General features: G+C 39.2%; 1 protein-coding gene across 3 annotated transcripts in view; it reads right to left on the reverse strand.

Annotated features, from left to right (window-relative positions):
• The window catches only part of INO80D (INO80 complex subunit D), a 44,146-nt gene extending 25,138 nt beyond the window's left edge, over window positions 1-19,008 (reverse strand). For all 3 annotated transcript variants that reach the window (XM_084209449.1, XM_084209450.1, XM_084209448.1), the window contains exons 1-5: window positions 18,937-19,008; window positions 11,088-11,183; window positions 10,734-10,980; window positions 4,408-5,156; window positions 1,188-1,296 (exon numbers count right to left, since the gene is read on the reverse strand). In XM_084209449.1, the coding sequence (XP_084065575.1) occupies window positions 1,188-1,296; window positions 4,408-5,156; window positions 10,734-10,951 (1,076 nt within the window). In that variant the 5' untranslated portion in view covers window positions 10,952-10,980; window positions 11,088-11,183; window positions 18,937-19,008. The remainder of the gene's footprint in view (window positions 1-1,187; window positions 1,297-4,407; window positions 5,157-10,733; window positions 10,981-11,087; window positions 11,184-18,936) is intronic.
• Between the last annotated feature and the right edge of the window lie 522 nt (window positions 19,009-19,530).

The following is a 19,530-nucleotide window of genomic DNA, read 5'->3' on the forward strand; positions in this document are numbered from 1 at the left end:
AAAAGTTGCCTTTTAAGTTAGAAGTAATGTTTGTGAAAGCTCACTCTAAAACTGCTGATGCTCTAAAAAATGGCAGTCATTCATAATAAAAAAAGACTATTTTTAAAAAGTGAAGTCTACACTCTGCTTAACAGTTTTGATTCACTGAAGGCTCTTAATATTTAGCATCCTGGTGTGTGTCCTGATGTGAGAGATACAGCTTTGTGGTTCACCTTGAGGATAACCTTCAGAGATGGCAGGAAATTCTAGTAAGTTTCAGAACTTTCAGAATGTAACAACAAAATAAGGTTTCATTAACATCATTATTCTAAGTGCGATAGCAAAAAACTAAAAAAATAGGGAAAAGTTTTAGAATCAAAAAGTCCAGTTGCACATTGAATGAGAGCTATGTTACAGAAACTATAATCAAATTCCAGTGAGACTCCAATTTCTTTGTTAATAACATACAACAGTATTACAATATTACACTTGGGATGCTTTGTTTTAACTGTGCACCTTCAAATTTACATTAGTAGACCTATATTTATCATATCCTGCTGTAAGTTTAGATTTGTGACTTAGCAGTATACAGAGAACATCAGAATCCTTTCTGCACCAGCAGTTAATTCCTGCTCTGTTTATCCTTTTGATCCCATGCTCACAAGTCCCATGCCTCCTTCCAATGCTCACAAGGACTGACAGAGGTTTATTCAAAACTTAATTATGAAAAGAAATACTATGGCCTTTTAAAATCCACATTAAAACAATAGCCTGCATAATTATTACAAGAATTAATGAGTAAAATGTAGCAAGTTTACTGAGGAAGTTATTAACAACCAGTAGGAAAGACAAGAAACCAATAGCAACCCCATTTGATTCTATTTCAGCACCTCCAATCATCAAAGCACACAAGTTCATGAATAAATCCTACTAAACTCAATTAAATTCGAGCAAACAAGCTTAAACCCTTTCCTGATGCATCCTTCTGATAGCAGACTGCACAAAGGTCTCTAAGTTAGCTGGAAACTGGGACAGAAGGCGACAAGCTGTTCCATAGCTCTTACAAACAAATGAGTTCAAACAATCCTTTGTTTCAGCAAAACACTTGAACAAGTGCTTAGGTTCCACTGACTCCACTTGAAGTGAAGCTCACATTTACAAGATTTATTCCATCAAGGCCAGCATGAATACTAAAGAACCATACTCACTCAGGTCTCTCATAGCCGAGGCTTTCTCGGATTGACCACGCAACCTGGTAAGGGGAGGTTTGCTCTGAATCCTCCAGCTCTTCTCCACTGTCTTCAGACCAATCCAGCCCTAAGGGAATTGAAAACATGGAAACTGAATGAAAAGAGCATCCACCTCATATAAGCCTCTAAGCAACATTTGGCACAAAAGATGAATGTATAGTATAGCTGCAGGCATAATTACATTTGATTAAATTATGCAGTATTCTCCATTATACAGGAAAAGCTACAGTAACAGCTCCATTACAGTGTGCAAATAGCATGCACTGATTTTTATCATAATTAAGTTTTCCTTTTAAAATCCTTATTGGCTTCTTTATCCATAAACAGTGCAAGAAGAATCCCTATCTTACCCACAGAGAAATACTAGTTTTCATAACCAAGTACAAGTTAAGAGAGAAGTCCCTGTCATGAAGAACTGACTACTTGGTAAATTTTAATACTATATGATCTAAGTAGGCCAATTTTATTTCTGTTTATATTCTGACCCCTTCTCTGTGCCAAAACATAGAAGAATATGAAAACTGTAAGACACAGTAGCAGGGACAGAGATAGATAACAGCTACCCAGGATGTTCCTCTGCTCAGTCTCTGTAATTGCCTGCCAAATGCACATATTAGTGGGAAGAAAGAGCTAAAGGGAGAGATACAAACATTCCAGCACTTTTACCAAGCAGCATGTTTTCACTTAATGATGATGCAGTATGATCAACTTACAGCGTGCTCCAGCAGCCTCAGTTTGGTCAGAAAGTAGCCAGTAAGTTCTCAGGTGGAACATTTTATCTGGACCTTCATCTTTTGGTTTTCTTTCCTATTATCTCTCCCACATCCAGTGAAATTCTTGCCACTTTCTTGCAGCAGGTGGGATAAAATCCCATTCCTGCATTTATAAATTAGCATTCTTTGCTTTTTCATTTTCTTGTGTGCTCCTTCAAAATTGATAGAGTTAAGGAGCATTTCATTTTTGCTAAAACTAAACTAAACAACTATATCTGAGGTGATTCTGAAGCCAGAGGCCTTGAATCTGGGAAATGCATCGTCAGTACTTGGTCAAGCACTTTCACAGTTAGAGACACAAACACATAAGCTTGGAATACAATCATCAGGTAACTCTTGATCATATAGAACCAGCACTTTAACATAAACCACAGATAGTAGAAACCCAAATTTTCAGGAACTTTAGCATCCTAAAAATTTTTTTTTTATTTTTTAAGACCTATATTTGAACTAAATTAAGATACCTTAAGACATTTGATAAAATGCCAGAATTATACTTTCAACTTTCAATGTTTCTTTTTCCTGTTGTCTATTCCATAAAGGAATGAAAAAACAACTTAATCATTCTATAAAGATGTCTACAATTGACAACCATATAACAAATTGTTTAAACCCTAAGTTTAAAAACAAAATCAGAAACTGAGTTGTTTTGCTTCTCCTGGGCACTGTAAAAAGTGCCCACTGTAAAAAGGAAGGAAAAAAAATCTAATCCAGATTCAACTGTACTGACACTGAAGACTGCAGTTACATTAATATCCAATTACATGGCTCTGATGTTGGTACACATAAAACTGGTGTTGGCACACATTAATCTTTTGAAAGAGTCTGTGCAGTCATGTCTTGTGCTGCTCAAATATAGAAAAGAAATCCTGAAATTCTCTGATCTAGCTTACCTAGTCTTTAATATTAAGGCTTGTAATAAATAAATAACAAATAAATTTTCCACTTTCACGTAATTAATATGTAAATTCTTTTACTTTGCCAAATATTAACTGTTCTAAATGCATCCACATAGTTATGCACCTGCCTAGCTGTACATGTATAGGCCTAGCTGTATATATATAGGTCTAACTGGTTTTCAGTTTTACTCTGCCTCTTTTTAAGGAGCACATATTCTCTTCACCAGCTGAGAATGTAGAACGTTAAGCACAGAAAGGGATCTTTCCACAGTCTTTCAAAACACAGGTCACTTTCTAAGCTATTGAGGTCTGTGACACTCAGAAATGCCTCTAGAGTTGCCATTCCTCTAAAGACCTGCACTACATACAGGAACATCAAAGTTGTTTTCTGATGAACAATTTCCTTTGGAGACATGCTACTGGATGCTAATTATCTCCTGAACAAATAGTCAAACTATCCCATGAGTGCCAAAGGGCAGATCTGAACAGCAAATTAAGAAAAAGTTAATTGAAATTGCAAAAATTACAGATGTTTGCAATTAAATAAGACATTATATAGGGAATGTCCAGGTTCATCTGAAGTAATTTTTTATTTAAACATCATAAATGGTGTTCCTACTTATATCACACAGACTCACATTTCCTTTTCCCTGCCAGTATTTTACTTGTTAGAAATGTACAATCTAAAACTAAGCAGAAAAGTAACTTGGGAGGGTGAAGAAGATAAAAAGGACAGATAGGTGTGCTTAGGTCTATATTCACAATGAGACAAATCAGCCCTAAGGTCAGCTGCCTTTTCAAAGCTTACAGAGCACTACTATCATAGCACCAATGTGGCTATATTTGCTCATATTTTCATAAGCAGCTATTGATCATTATATGTAAGACTATTTCTGCATGGTATGCAGACAAGACTTCACCCTTCCAACTATCTTCTGTAACAATGCTGCTCTCCTGAAGTGGTCACTTCCTTCTGTTCATCCATATTCTATACATAAATAGGGCTCAGTCAAGAAAAATTCCCATGTGTTCCAATTTTCCAATTAAGTCAACTGGAATTTCGAATATGCAGAGACTGATGGGCCAAATTGTCAAACTTTTACTTATATTCATTATGTCATGTGCTCTTATCACACACCTAATGTTGCAATCTAACTTTGTCCACTCATGCAGGTACTGCTAGTGTTACATTTACTATTCAAGTTGCAAAGTGAGGTCTCTATAACCCAAACAATGTTTTCTACACCTCAGTTTGGTTTCTCAAATGGTTAACACAACATTAAGAAGAATAAACAACCGAAATGCCATAAACTATTTGGGACTGGTCCAGGCATTCCCTTCATAGACAACAGGGCTAAAGAAAATGCCAAGAGATTACCTAGCTCAGGGTTATTTTGTAAGGACTGACTGCACAGGAATTCAGGACAGGGCTGGGAAGACATTCCCATCCAGTCTTTTGGTTTCAGGTTAAAAAATATGGCTGCAGTGCATCAATGACCCACTCACCTAAGTGAGGAAACAGATCAGTGTCCAGCTGCTGTTTTCGAGTGCACAGTTTCACCAGTCTCTGGAGCCGGCTCATGCAGGACGAGTGCGGAGGGAAGGCGGTGGCTTTCATGAGGACCCGGTCAGTCCTTGGTGGGTCCGTGCCAGGAGGCCTGGCGGGTGGCAGGAGAGGCAGAGGTCTCTTGTTAGACAACTGCCGCGCTTGTGCTATAGTGTGTGTGGTGGGTGCCACTCCCTGCATTGGTAGGCTGGTGTTCGGAGGTTGAGGTGACTTGCAGACTATGCCCTGCGGTAGCCCTGTCGGCTTTAACGAAGCTGATGAAGGTGGCAGATGGGAGTGCTGCTGCTGCAGAGGCTGCTGCTGCAAAGGTGCAGGAATGGGGCTAAAGTGCTCTTGGCGAACTTTTAAAATCTCTGTCTCTCTCTGGCGCTGCCGGTTGTGAGCCAACTTGCTCTGCAACTTTTTCTTCACTGTTGCCCCTTTCTTTAGGTCATCATCCTCCTCATTGAAAGCAAAGGGGTCTTCTAATTCTGCCTCCAGGTAGTGGAGAGGAAGCCTTGCCCCTGGAGGGGAGAGGGACATCCCATCCAGCCCATTGGGCATCTTCAAGGCCAGGGTGGGCACTGTCAGACCGAAGGCCATAGCATCCATCTGATGCCTGACCTTCACCTCCTCTATGGGATCATTCTTTTTCTTCCTCTCCTTTTTCGGTATAAAGCCAAGTACCTGCAGGTGGCTGTTGCAGTACCTTGGAAAAGTAAGAGCAGTCAGTTATTAACTAAACTTCCCTAAGTAAAATCTGAAGACAAGACATCACTTAGGAGAAACTCACAGACACATTTCAAGCAAATATAAACGGAAACAGAAGAGGTTTTATAATAATTGTACACAACTTCTAATACAACAGAAAACTGTGGTGCTCCCAAACCAACTTACAAAAGCAACTACTTCTAATCTTAAGACAGAAGATTCTTCATTTGTTATTCATAGGAAAATCACATACAGTCATTCAAAATCTTAACTCTCTCATGGGGTAAACAGTCAAAATCCAAAGTGAACAAAACAAATGGATGGTCTTATACATAAAGTAACAAGAACACAAGCCATTAACTGATCAGTTCAAAAGCTCCTAAGAAAAAGTACATTGAAGACTACCTCCTTTCATTTGCCCATTCTTTCAGTGGAAGTAGTTAACATTTTCATCAATACACACATCATCATCATCATCATAATCATCATCATCATCATCATCATTATTATTATTATTATTATTATTATTATTATTATTATTATTATTATTGTTATTGTTTCTACTATAGTAGGGAGCAGTTTCTTATAAGGACAATCTCAGTACATATCTATCTGCTATGAAAGAAAGATCACTATTTCCACTTACTGAACAAGCAGCATAAATACTTAAATTCTGTTTTAGTAGTTTAACATGATGAATTTTAAAGCCAGAGGATTAGCTGAATATTCTTCAATAAAAATCTATCTTAAAACAAACTCTCTGCTGCTAGACAGCATTTACACAATGCCAGAAATATGTATATATACAATCCAAAGGCACGGATTTTAAGTTCTTCTAATATGAAAAACTTTCAAAGTCATGCTATTAAAAAAAAAGAAAGCGAGAAGGTCTTTGACACTCTGTCATGAAAGTAAAAATAATTACAATTTGTGCCACAGATGACATACTAAAGAGTAAGCAATTAACTTTTGTTCAATTGGAATCAGTATGTGACAGAAATTTAGGAACCATGATGTGATCCTTTCCCTGTATGCCACAAGCAGGCACTCCTGCCTCTGTAGAACCCACCAACAATCAAAATTTGCCCTTGCAGAATCCCATCTATAACTTACAGCTTAGAGATGACCAAAGATACAAGGAAAGAGTGATGTCTGCATCAAGGTAATGATGGACAAGATAACGAATAAAATACCATTAAGGTATTCTTTAAAATCAGATCAGTATGAATCTGAGAACAGTAAGTTTTGTTGAAAAAATAGGTTAAAATTCTATCATTTCAGGTCTTCATGGAGCAAAAAATGGCAGAAAAGCTCAAAACAACCCCCCAAAAAGGTTTAGCACTTCAGTTTAGTCACTTTCAACTTGTCGACCCATTTCTAAAGAAACAATGTGTGAATAGCTCTAAAGGGTCCTTAAAAGGGAAAAAAGAGAAAGCAAATTCCTATATGCTCTTTAGTGGTCTCCATATATGTAGCTTCTTGCAAGACCCACACTCCTAAGGTTTCACAAATCAGAAAGGGCCAAAAAGCACTGCTACTTATTATTGCCTAACTAATTTCTTCATTACATTATGTTGTGAGTAAAAAATAAAACTAGATGAAGCAAGCTAAAAGCCAACAATTTGTGCAGTCCTTATTAGAACACACTGGAATACTGTAAATTCATACTGAGAGATGCACTTCTAAAAATAAAATTATATAATGAGGGCTCAATAAAGCTTCCCTTAAAGTCAACAAGCACTGTTTCCATATTTAAAATTAAGCCCTTTTTAAATATGTTGTTTGAACAGTTACCACAGCACTTTTAGTACGGCAGAAGAAAAAAAACAATAAACAGACTAAACAAACACAAGGGAATTTTTTTCTCTCTTATGCCAATAAAGTAAATGTTCTGCTCAACACAAATGCTTCCCTTATATTGTCCAGAACGTAAATTACTGTCATCTTGTGCTTGTGCTGATGTGAGGAGGTAGAACTGCATAGTCTGTTTTCGTTGCAAAAACAGTAAGAAAAGAAATAGAAAATATTACTAAGTCTGTGGAAAGCTTGCTAAAATTCTCTGAGTTTTAGGCTAGCAAGGGTTTGTCTTGTTCATTTAACTCTAACGGAATCATTTTTATTTGGCAAAGAATAAAGCTTTGGCTCTTACAGCTGACCATACTGCATCACTGAGAGCCAACTGGCTCCACTGGACACAAACCCACGAATGCCAGGCTACAACATTCAGATTCCAGTACACACTGACTTGGCTCTGTGCTTTAGGCTCTGCCAACTCCCTGGCTTCCAGTGTAACCAAGGCTGTTACACCTTGGACTAACAGGAGCAAGAAGAAACCAAGAACTGAACTGAAGAACCGTTCAGTCTTCTCTGGGTAAAAAGACTGCACACAAGCAGTTTTGGCTAGGCATAGCTCTCATTAGCACCAGCTTCAGCAAGACCATGTCACGCTCTTGCTAGCCCTGCACACAGCCAGGGGGGCATGCACCCCATCCTGCACATTCCCCATCCTGCACATTCCAGGATGGCTTTTTAGCTGGCCCTGGCCTAAAGTGGCTCTGACTTCCCGTGGTGCTGCAGAGTCTGCATTAGTAGTTCAATCCCATGGAAGTCAGGTTACTGGGAAGACAGGAATCGAACCTGCAAGTAGCACAGTGCTTTTCACGTAGCTCTGAGCACAAAAGCCATCAGGGTCAAGCTGGCCCTACAAGAGCCAATTCCAACAAGCCTGTCTCAGAGGCTCATTTATCACTTCTATAACTTGTCTGTGAGTGGTGCTCAGCTGACAGTATCACAATAAGTATCTAATAGAGGTGGTTTTCCCCTTCCTCAATCAGCACCAAAGGCACTTATTCTGCGCACGTAATGCCAAATTAAGTCCACAGATATGGTGGATTGATATCCATTAAAATTATCATAACGTGAAGCACACAGAATGTGATGGGCTCTGAAGACTTCAGCTGGACTGTTTCCTACATCCACTGGGAAAGCAAGAATTCAGACAGTGAGGTTTTCTACCTAAAAATGCATTCTGCTTCTTAGTACACCCTAGTTTGGTATCAATTTCCATCTCTTACTTAAAAGAAGACACCAACAAACTGGAGAGCAGCTTGTATATTAACAAAGAATTTAAAGATTCTCTTAAGTGAGGAGAATTAGAGACAAAATAGTGTTTAACTCAACTACATTGTAGCAAACCTATATTTAGAAATCAAGTTGCATTTCATTATCTTTGTATGTATCTGGTTAAGAAAGAAGTAGGAGATGTGTTCAGAGAAAACAGAGATATAAAACCTATGTGTGTATCATCCTGCATATCTATATTCTCTAAAAAAAGATAGTGAATAGAAAAATCAGACTTCAAATAAGGCAATGAAGTCACATACTATTAATAGATTTAATTTGTAGAATGTTAATGGTTAATAAGAAATTTAATAATATGGCATCATATTAACCATCTTTATGGCTGGTAGCATCTCACTTGTCTGGGGTCAAGTGATAATTCTTAATTATCTGTGGACAGACTATGAAGCTTTTGGCATATAATGCATGCATCTTCTTGAAATACTTTTTTTTAACAATCTCTAAAAGTATAAAAGAAGATAGCTGTCAGAGCATCATACAGCCTGCTTCTGATCCTGTACAGTTCTGTGTCTAAAACTGTGACAAAATGACCATCTGACAGTAATTCTGTACACAGAAAATGAAAGGCTATGAGTGAAGAACTCAGACACTACAAACATCTTTATATTGAATGGAGTGTGAAAAAAGTCTTCTAAGAAACAGATACAGGTTTGCCTGCCAAAAAAAAGTTTAGAACAGCCACAGTCTTATCACTAGCATTAAAGGTTTAAATGTTATTGTTAAAATTAAACTCTGCCCCGAGAAACAATTTTTTAAAATATTCTTTCAACTATCATCTCATTTGAAATTAAAAGTTTATTTTCTCTTTCAGACACCTGCTGTCCTCTTCAAGTACTGTAATTCGACACTCGACATGCAACTGAATTATTCTAATATAACATACACCAGATGTCATGACCACACTTCATTTTAACTTGAGAAAAATCAAAAAGAACAAAGTGTGAACTCAATTCAAGGTGTAAAGAAAAATCACAAATTCCATGGGAACATATGAGACATAAAAAAGTGTCATTAAGTACTATTACTTCTATTGTTTTTCAGTATGACCCCTGGTAAACAGGAACTCTCTCAGTCAGCTCTTGCATCTGAAATTACAGCATACCATTTGTGCTAACAATTTCTATGATCATTTCTGTGAGCTTATTTTCAAAGAGCCTCAATTGTACAGTAGCAAAGAAACACTCACTGACTGTCAAATTACAGCTTCAAGTTATTCATCTTGTGCCATTTGAGCATTTGCCCTACAGCTTTTGACAAACATTCATGTTTTTTTCTCACTTCATCAGTCTCCTCAGCTGAAATGGCAGGTGAAGTGCAAGTTAATTTAGAGCACAGTCCAACTGTTGTTTCGGACAAGAGAGGGAGCTGTGAGCTGAGAAGGAAGTTATATGTAGGGCACAGTGGGAACACCGCTAATAATGCAAAAGGTTAGTGAATGGCAGCTAATAATGTGAAAGGTCAGTGAATAGTGGCTTGATTTTTTTTGGCATATTTTATTCATATTTTAGGTTTAAAAAAGCTTTTCTACAAGAACAAGCCTCAGATAGTTAACACACACATTACTTAAACACTGTATTACTGGCAAAAACTGCAATGACAGCTCTGAAAAATAAAGTCATATATTGATGGCAGACAAGATTAGACAAATTCTGCTATTTCAGCCCAACCAGCACCAACGAGACTGATGTTCAGGAAGTCTTAAAGAGCAAGGAAGAATGCCCTTGTGGTTACAGTATGGGCTGCAATTCAGGAAATCTGCTTTTAATTCCCAGCTCTCAATAAATTCAAGGACTATATTTTGCAAGGAATTTAATACCTGGGCACTCTGGGCATCTTCATTTGGGCAGGGAGGGGGAAAGAAATAAGGGAGGCAAAAAAGAAAAGGAGTATGTGGCACTTTCCCAGATGGCTCATCTATTACCAAGTAGTATTTATTTTATTCCAGTAAAACAACACTACAGATCAGTACCAAATTACCAACACTGAATTGTAACTCTGGATTTTTCCCTACATGTCACTGCCCCCCATGTCCAGAATATAAGCATTTTCAACTACTTGTCCTGAAAAAGCAGATAGAAGAGTGCTATTGGCACTGCTGCCTAAACAAGCAGGCCTTTCTAAGAGCATGCACTGTGAGTGACAAAGCAAACGAGTTAGAACAGCTGATATCGTGTACCAGGTTTGATCCAGTTTATACTGAATTTGTGAAAAGCAGTGAACTCTCCCATAAACTTCCTTGGGATTAAGTCACTGCCCTCTGGCTGAGTACTTGACTCCCACAGAAAATAAAATAAAGTTTACTGGTTTTAAAACAAAATTCTCAAAGGAACATCCTGGAATACAATTCACTCAGACCAGTTCCTCCCTCATCCTGAAACCAGGCAGCAACTTAAATAAAACGTCCCAGCCGCTTCCCATTTTGCACACAACTCACCTACGGTCCTCAGACTTGGGGATGGGGTTGGTGCAGCGTTGGCTGTTGTACTTGGCCACATATTCACATTGCTTGAAGGGGGCAGTCTTGTCCTCCAGAACGTGTCTGATACAGAAGGCGTAGCCGTTAAGTCGCCTCTGCTTGCACAGTTTGGGGCTATACGAGCACAAGGGCTTATTGTCAACCTCAGAGAAGTGTATGTGTTTGCCTTCATACATCACGTGACTCTATTCCTTGTGAACATCAGCTGAAAGAACCAAAATATTGAGACAAATCACAGAAGGGAAGAAAAACTGCATTCAGTTCTAAGTTGTGTGTTTCATTCTGGCCGGAAAGAAGGATCCAAAACAATACCTGATTTTAAATCTTCTGTACCATGTCAGTGTTAAGAGAGAGCCCCAAGGACACCACTATCTTGGAATGATGATGAACCAAGATGAAGCAGATTGTCTAAGGAAAATATCAAAAGGGTCACTGTCAGTCAGAATAAAATAGATATTACTACAGTAAGTAAACAGGCACACATAGACACCAAGCCTGCGGTTCAGCTAGCATCCAATAAAACAATAGCACAGTAGTTTTCAATCAGTAGTCACAGATCTTTGGAAAACATTAAAGAAATTACTGGGGGGAAGAAAATTCTACTGCCACCACACTTAAATCACTTTAACAGAACTTCACTCATCTACCGGAAAGTGATTAGAAGCTACAAGTTGAAAAAGGTTAAGTGTCAGATTAGATCACTTGCTTTCATAAATCAAGCTGAAAGATGATTAACCCATTTGATTGCAGAGGGTTTACTTCAAGGTATCTTTGTTTATAAAACCACCACAGACTGTCTTTGCTCTGCAAAATTAGTCTGCCAGTCAGTGCAATAAAGCTTTTTTTAAGAAAAGCTTTCTTAACCACACCTGATGACCAGTCTTTCATATTTTGAAGCTGCTTACAATTTCTGCAAACATCCATAATCCATTTGCAGTCCTTCCTGAGGTCACCATGCTTCTTCAAAGTTTATCCTACCTACTTATTTTTGAGAAAGGCAGGCACTAATACCAGTCAGTACTCCCATGAATGCCAGAAGGGCTGAAATGTCAATTCAGCAAGAGGCTAGGGTCCTACAGTGGTTCCTGCAGTTCCTAAAGCAGGTTCCTACAATGCAAATCCATGCAGCCATAAGGTACTTTTTCAGTTCCCAACATTATGGAGGTCTTTGGCAAACATCTTTTTAAAAAAACAAACAAAACCCTCAAACCATCCCAAAGTAGTTTCAAAAAAATTAACAGTACATACATTCTGCATCTACTGTGATACACTAAGCTTAACCTCCAAAAGGTAGCTTTTATTCAGAAAGGTCATCCTGAAGCACTGGAATGAACTCTTTTGAGCACTGTGTCTTCATTCAGAACTCAGTTCAGTTTCATATGTGTTATACACCAAGGAAAGGAATACTCATAGAGGTGATATTCAGGAAACACGTAATAAATTAGAGACATGTGACAAATGTACAGATTACCACCTCAATGAAATTATTTGTTCCCAAGGCCCAAAATGGCAAGAGCAGAATTGCAAGGAGGAAACCTGCACAGACTTTGCAGGAAAAATGTACTTTTCTCTTGTAAAGGTGCAAGCCTCCACTTTCTGCTGTAAAGAAAGTACCGTGAGAAAATGACAAAGCACTACGGCACCGGGGATCTAGAAAACCAATTTTAAGTCAGTAGGGCAAAACAAAACACCCTATCCCACAGAGTAAACAACATAAATCTGGCCTTCATTAGCATATATCTAGCTGTAGATTCAGAAAGACAGAAGAGTACTAAAAGATTTTAAAACACACTTCTTAAAATTCTTGGAACAGCTGTACACGCACACATACAGCATGCCGAGCAGAGGAATGGAGACAGGTGCTACAAAATGTAACTATTGCAAGGAACCTGAACAATCATTTGACAACAATGGCAACTTTGTATTTGCTATTGATACACATTTTCCCTTTCCATGCACACAGGGAAGCAGCCAGCCCCAGAGGCGGGAGCCTCATGCTTTGCTTACACCAGAGAGCCACAGCATACCCAGAGTCACCTAGTCCAATTTCAATCACCTTTCCCAACTTTTCTCAAGGCATTATATATATATATATATATATATATATGTATATATATATGTATGTTTGTATATACACGCATATACTTGAAACCAACCAATCACTGGAGTACAACTTTCCACAACATGTCAGTCTTAAGAACAAGAAAGTTCACTGTTGACTATGCCCTTCAAAAAGACAGAATGGGAAAAGGGAACAATCTCTTTAGCATGTTAAGGACCAAATATTCCTTTCAGTCACCTTGGCTCAGGCAGATACTGACATACCCTTCAGTATTATTCAGCAACAACATGAAGGAAATACATAAATCCCATGGGAACATGACGACCCATACAGGGGTCGTGGTCAGTGTTTGTATGCCATATGCTTGAGACTTGGACTCCTATATTACCATGGCAGCAAAAGGAATCAATGAGTCTCCACTACTTGCATCTCACACACACAACCCTGACAGAAAGCCTTTTGCCGGAGAGTCTGCTTCTCTCTGTTTATCTAAGCTTGGATTAAGTGGCATACTGGACTGGACATAAAACTTCAAAGACCAAGTGTATCTTGCAGCTGGGGTGACCCACATGTTGCTCTCTATTTTCTTCTGGTTTATTTATTACCTTCTTTTAAACTACTACTATCATGCTTTGCAGAGTTTCTGATGGACTACTAACTTTCTCCCCTTTTGTACAATCCAGCTGTATTTCTTTTCTGAAGGTTAACAGGCAATAGACCAAAGAAAGAGTTCCTTAGGATGGTTCCAAAGTAAACAATGAGAAATGCATACCTTGTGTGCCTCTGTTAAGCTTCTGTAAGGAAACTGCTCCACAGTTCCCAGCCACTAATCCTAGATTTATTCTTGTGGTCACAGTCTTATTTTTGGATTTAACTCATAATTAAGTCTTACTTTTGCATTTAACTTGACTGTGTCAAGGCAGGCATAGTATTTCACTTCTCACTTGTCTGAGAGATACAGGGCACAAGGACAATGCCATTTGAAACACTCACACAAAAATACTGAAAATAATCCCCATGGAAACCTACGAGCATGAACATGAGTTTTTGGGTCTATATATACACTAAAGAAGCTCATGCAAATATAGCCATGTTAAAAATCCTGACAGTAATCAATTACTGCAACTACAGTGCAAGGAACTAGAAAGCCAACAAACATGGTAGCCAACCAATGTTATATTAAAAAAAAAAACAACACAGCAATTTTCTCAAACTTGCAATTATATCTTTATTGGTAGATTCTTAAACAGACTCCCCAAAAGACATGTCCCTATGTGGATACATTGCCAGGAACAGAGACTGAAGTTGGACTTATTCTAAAAGGAGCCTTTTTTTACTTCGGTGGCATACCATAGAAGAGAGTGTGTGTGCGTGCGTGTGTGTATAAATACATATATAAAAATAACAAAGACACTTAAATCTCCTCATCCTGATTTCATCTGATGCAGTGTTTTATTTTTAACAATTTACAGGAGTTCTTATCAGAACTTTTTGCTGCTACGTAAAAAGTAGCACAAGTATGGAATAGGCACATGTCACTTAACTGAGGAGAACTGAAACTACACTTAGCTAAATAGTGGGTGGGGGAGAAATTATTTTTGTCCCACAGGATTCAGTAAGAGATGACGGAAACATGGACTTCCCCTGGAAAAAGCAAATGCTTAAGCAGCTGTACTTCACTATAAAAATATCAGAATACAAAACTTTCTGGAAGCTGTTTTTGGTTTTGCATTTATACTCGACATCGAAGACGTAGGAAGGTTCAACAGAAAAAAAATGTATGCCTGCACGTGCTGAAACTAACTTTAGCCACAACCCATGAATGAGAAACCAGAAGCTGCTTCTTAAGGAACCTAGATTTTCCTTAAACAACTGATTCTAAATAAAAGATTTTGAGCTAGTAAGAAACAACAGGGCAAAGAACAGAAGGGAATCAAAAAATGCGTGCCCTTGTGAAATAAAAAATCATGGTAGGGAATAAGGTAAATACAGAGCAGCCATACCACATCACAAAATATTGCAACTAGGGGTACCTGATGAAGTTAGTAAGAGATTGACTCAAAACATATCCAAGAAGTATTTCTTCATTTTTACTACTCACAGGCAGTGAACTGCTGGCGTTTGCATAGTCACATGAGACTATGGAAGCAGACAGTACCATCAGGCAATAGAGAAATTCATGGACAACAGGGACATAAGTGATGCACTCGCTAGCATGAACAATTTAACAAATATGGGTGGTGGAGGAGTAAGAGAAGAAAGCACAAAAAAAGTGTCTGGGCTTTAATGCCCTTCCTAAGTAGCATCACTTATTCCTACTGCCCTAGACAGAACATTAGGTTGGATCCAAGCTAATCTGACCCAGCAGGGCATTTTTCACATTCTTATGAGGTTATCACTAATATTTGTAACTTCATAACACATTCACTTCTCTCCTTGCCCCATTTTTTATTCTCGAGCAGCTGACTGGAAGAAAATCTCCACCCTCTGGCAAAAGTCCTATCTGGACATGTGAAGAAGAGTAACAAACTTAGCACCCCAGCAAGGCTTTATAGCAAGGACATGCAGGACACAGAGCAAAGTCACACTCTGAGACATCAGCACTTAAGAGAAGAGCTATTTGTCCTGCTGAGCGCAGCCACTGGTAGTCCATAAGACAACTGAAGGTGGTTTGCACAGTGACTGCAAAAAGAGAAATAAAGATTTCAATACACACAGGAACACACCTGTCCAACTGCCAACACCTACTATTGCCCTCTGGAATAAGCCAGCTTCCAACTTGCTTTTGGTACTGACTTTTCAGTACAGGCATAATCAGCTCCCTTGCAGTGCACATCAGCTCCAAAGACAACACAGCTGTAGCTCTTCACTCCACATGCCCTCTTCTAAAAGAGTTAAACACTCCTTCAGAGAGGCTGGAAAACAGTAGCAGCAAACGTTGGAGGATGATCTTTACTATAACCATATCCAAGTAGCAGCATTATGTCATACAGAAATCTGGTACCTAACATTGTCAGTAGTCAACAGGGAAGGCAATGGCTTACTCAGTAATAGAAAGCCCAAAGCACTAGAGCCTCAAAACTCAGATCGGTAATTTTGTGTAAATGCTGTGCTGAAAATATTAGAGCATTTTAAATCATGTGGGTTGAAACATTCTTAAACATATGCTCAGAACTTGACATTCAATGTACGTAAGACCCTTTTAGGCAATGGAATCCCCAAATGCATTGTAAATTGCAAGGCAATTATATGCTGGTGGTTAAAAGATGTATAATTAAGAGGACTGAGCTCAGAGCTTCACACACTGCATCCAAACAAAATCCACAACTACAGAGGTCTTTACTGTGCTGTTTGCATTTGCTAATACTAGCCTAAATTTCATGTTAAATTGCTTGGTGTGTTCATGACATCTCACAGACAAGGTACAATCATCTCCATGGGTTCCCAAAACCATCAGCTTGGGGCCAGAAGTAGAACATGGATCTAAAAGAATCTCAGCTTCTCCACAAGGACAAATAACATAAATAGTAGTTTTGTCATTTCCTCTTGACCAAGAAAGAACAAGTATCTGTCACTGTCAGACCCATTTCCTGAAACTGAGCAAACACATAAGAGTGCAAGATGTTTGGAAGCATGGAATTTCATCCACTACAAGATGAACAGAAGCCATAAAATGACAAAAAGACAGGCACTTAAAGCTATTTTATAGCAAAACTTTTCAATCAGTGTTAGTAAAAAGTATACTTCTACGTATGAATCTAAAACATTCATTTTCTCTATTTCATGGCAAGTAATACCTCTCTTTGAAATGTTTTGTTCTATCAAGAGAAGCTGTACCACATCTAATTGTGATCAACATCAACACCACAAAGTTGTAACTTCTGTCCCTATGCTGTGATCTAACCTAAGTTTGGCTTAGCTCTAGTCTTTTAACAGCTCCATTCTCTACTACACTCAGCTTGCAAACCAAGAATGCTGTAATTGTGGAAACAAGAGTCTTTTTGTCAGTAAAAGCACTCAAACTGAGACAGAGGACACTGGGAAGCAACCAACGTCAGCTACAAGAGTTCCTGTACAGAACGCTTTCATTAACTAGAGTACAGTCCTTACTCAGGAAGGCCTCTGAAGTGCAGGTACTGCAACACACATGCAAGAACCCTGACAGATCAAGGCATTCAACATGTTAAGATCTTACAAGATATTTTTAGTTACCACCTGGAATCGTATTTTGGACTACTTTTTTTCACATGTTAAGACCTACCTAGGAAGAAAGAAGCAATATTGCCCTCATTCTGCCTTTTTAGAAAGCTTATTACTTCAGTTCTGGCAAAAGGCAGTTTACATTGCATAAGGATGTCCAATATATTAACAGAAAAGCAGCAGAATGTTTTAGGCAACAATGGTAAAACAGATAATGTTTTAGACTATAACACAATAAATACAGAATTAAATTTAAGCATGATTCCTAATAATAGCTACAGCTATAGAATTTATAGAATTGTAACTGGTTACAATCAAGAGTAGAAAACATAACTATGAGGAGGAAAATAAGAAGTCTTTGCTCACAAACTGAGCAGGTTCTTTTTGTTTTCCTACACCAGATGAACTTGAACAGGAATTTTAATTTCAGCTGATTCACTCATCTGCACCTCATAGTATCTTAGAGAAAACCTGACAAAGATAGCCCAAACCCTAAAAAACAACAAACATTTAAGATTCTACGAATTTTAGAAACTTCAAAGGATTTCTAAAGAAAAAAGAACTTATGTAGGAAAATTTGTAACTACTGCCAAGAGTACATTCCTACAGATTTCAAAAAAGTAATTTCTTAAACATGACTATTCCTGACCTAAGGTTCAAGATGGGCTTTGTATCTTGAAAGTTTTTTGAGCAAGGATTTCTCTGTTTGAGCAGAAGGTCTCCAGGCCCCAGTCCTGCTATCACATCCTCACAGGGAGGTTGTCACGCAGGGTTATTTCAATGTAGTTATAAACAGGCCTGGGTTTTGCCAGGATGAGCAGGGCTGCAAAGAGGTGGCCTTCAGATACAGCAACAAATGGACCCTTTATGACATTGCAACATGGCAGAAATGTACTTTAAAAACATTCTCTCAAAATACCAAAAGCAATATCCTGAGATAAAGTAGAGATTAAACATAACACACTTTGCATCTGTACTTGGGGGAAAAAAAAGTCCAAGTCTTTTATTTATTCAAATAACACATAGCCTGCCTTTCCAGATGAGGTTAAACAAAATACCTTTGTCTTATTTTTAGTCCCAATACTACAAAGACAAATAAACTTATTTTCTCACAATACAATATCATTCTTGCTTCAGTAGGAATACTCAATAAATAAACCAATAGAGCTCCTCACAGAGGAGCCTTTCAGGAGGTATAAGCTATTGGAATTTCAGTGTGGTCCTAAAATAAACTTGTACCTCCTGATGATTTACCATACCATGAGAACATGGTACACACAGTTCTGTACGACCAGGTCCTACACACAAATTCAATCACTCATCACAAAAATACTGATCATCAAAATTACCCCCAGTACGTAAATTTAGCGTTGCTTTCAGTAAATAATTAAGCTTTACAATTAATAAAACTTGTGTGATCTTTGTACATATTACAAACAGTTCATGCAAAAGGCTGAATGTCACCAATTTGTCTGTGACAGCTTCATACAAAACACGAGCTCTCCAGTTCAGCCATCAGCAGTGGTACCTGGTGGGTATGGCCTGAGCATGGAACACGGCCGCTACAGGTGAGCCCAGAGGGAAGGGCACCTGTCTACAGGGGAACGGTGCATTGCCCTAATTTTGTCAAGTTTATTTTTAAGTCTCCCAACCCTCAAAAACTAAAAGGCCTTAAAATAAACCTGCATTGTACATTGTTGAGTAAGGAAGTTAGAACTAACTCTGTGTATTTTAATCAGATGGTATAATATAAGGTTTTAAGGTGAGTGTCACTGTCACTTCCAAAATTCATTTCAGGTTACTTGAACAAAGCCATTATAATTTTGACCTAAAAGACACAGTAAGGAATATTTGACCGAAACGTGCCACCTCCCGCATTAGAAACCGGAGCTATTTCACCTGTGCGGGGTGAAGTGCGATGGTGGGTCTTCCAGTGCACTCACTTCACAACTACCAGACGTTCTTTTCCCTGAAAAAAAGGATCCTTTCATTTTCAGTCCTGGGGGGAAGCAGCAGCACCTCACACAGACGCCCCAGCCCAGCGGGACATGAGAGGGGGCCACACACAGCCCTTGCCGTGTAGGGGCTATCGAGGCGATCCCCTCCCCGGGCTGGGGAGCCAGCGGGCTGCGGCTCCTGTCCCGCCAACGGGTCCTGGGACAGCGGGGTGGCCGAGGGACCCCAGCCCAGCCCCGGCAGGGCTCAGGCAGCCGCCGGCCCCGGCATGTGCCCGGCACCGAAGGCGCTCCCAGGGCAGCCCCTCGCCCCTGGTTCCGTGCTCGGGGCCGGCCCGGAGCCCCACGTGCCGGCAGCTCGGGGGGCGGGGGGGACACTCCGAGGGCTTCCCCGCACCCCCAAAACCGCTCCCCGCTACCTCCCAAAAAGTTGTGCGCGAATCCACCCGCCGCCGGCCCGGCCGAAGGGGGTCACCGACGGGGGGGAACGGGGGTACGGGACGGGCGGGGGGGAACCTGCGGCCGCATTCCGAGGTGC

Source organism: Fringilla coelebs, assembly GCF_963513975.1.
Source record: "Fringilla coelebs genome assembly, chromosome: 7".
Taxonomy (NCBI): Eukaryota; Metazoa; Chordata; class Aves; order Passeriformes; family Fringillidae; genus Fringilla; species Fringilla coelebs.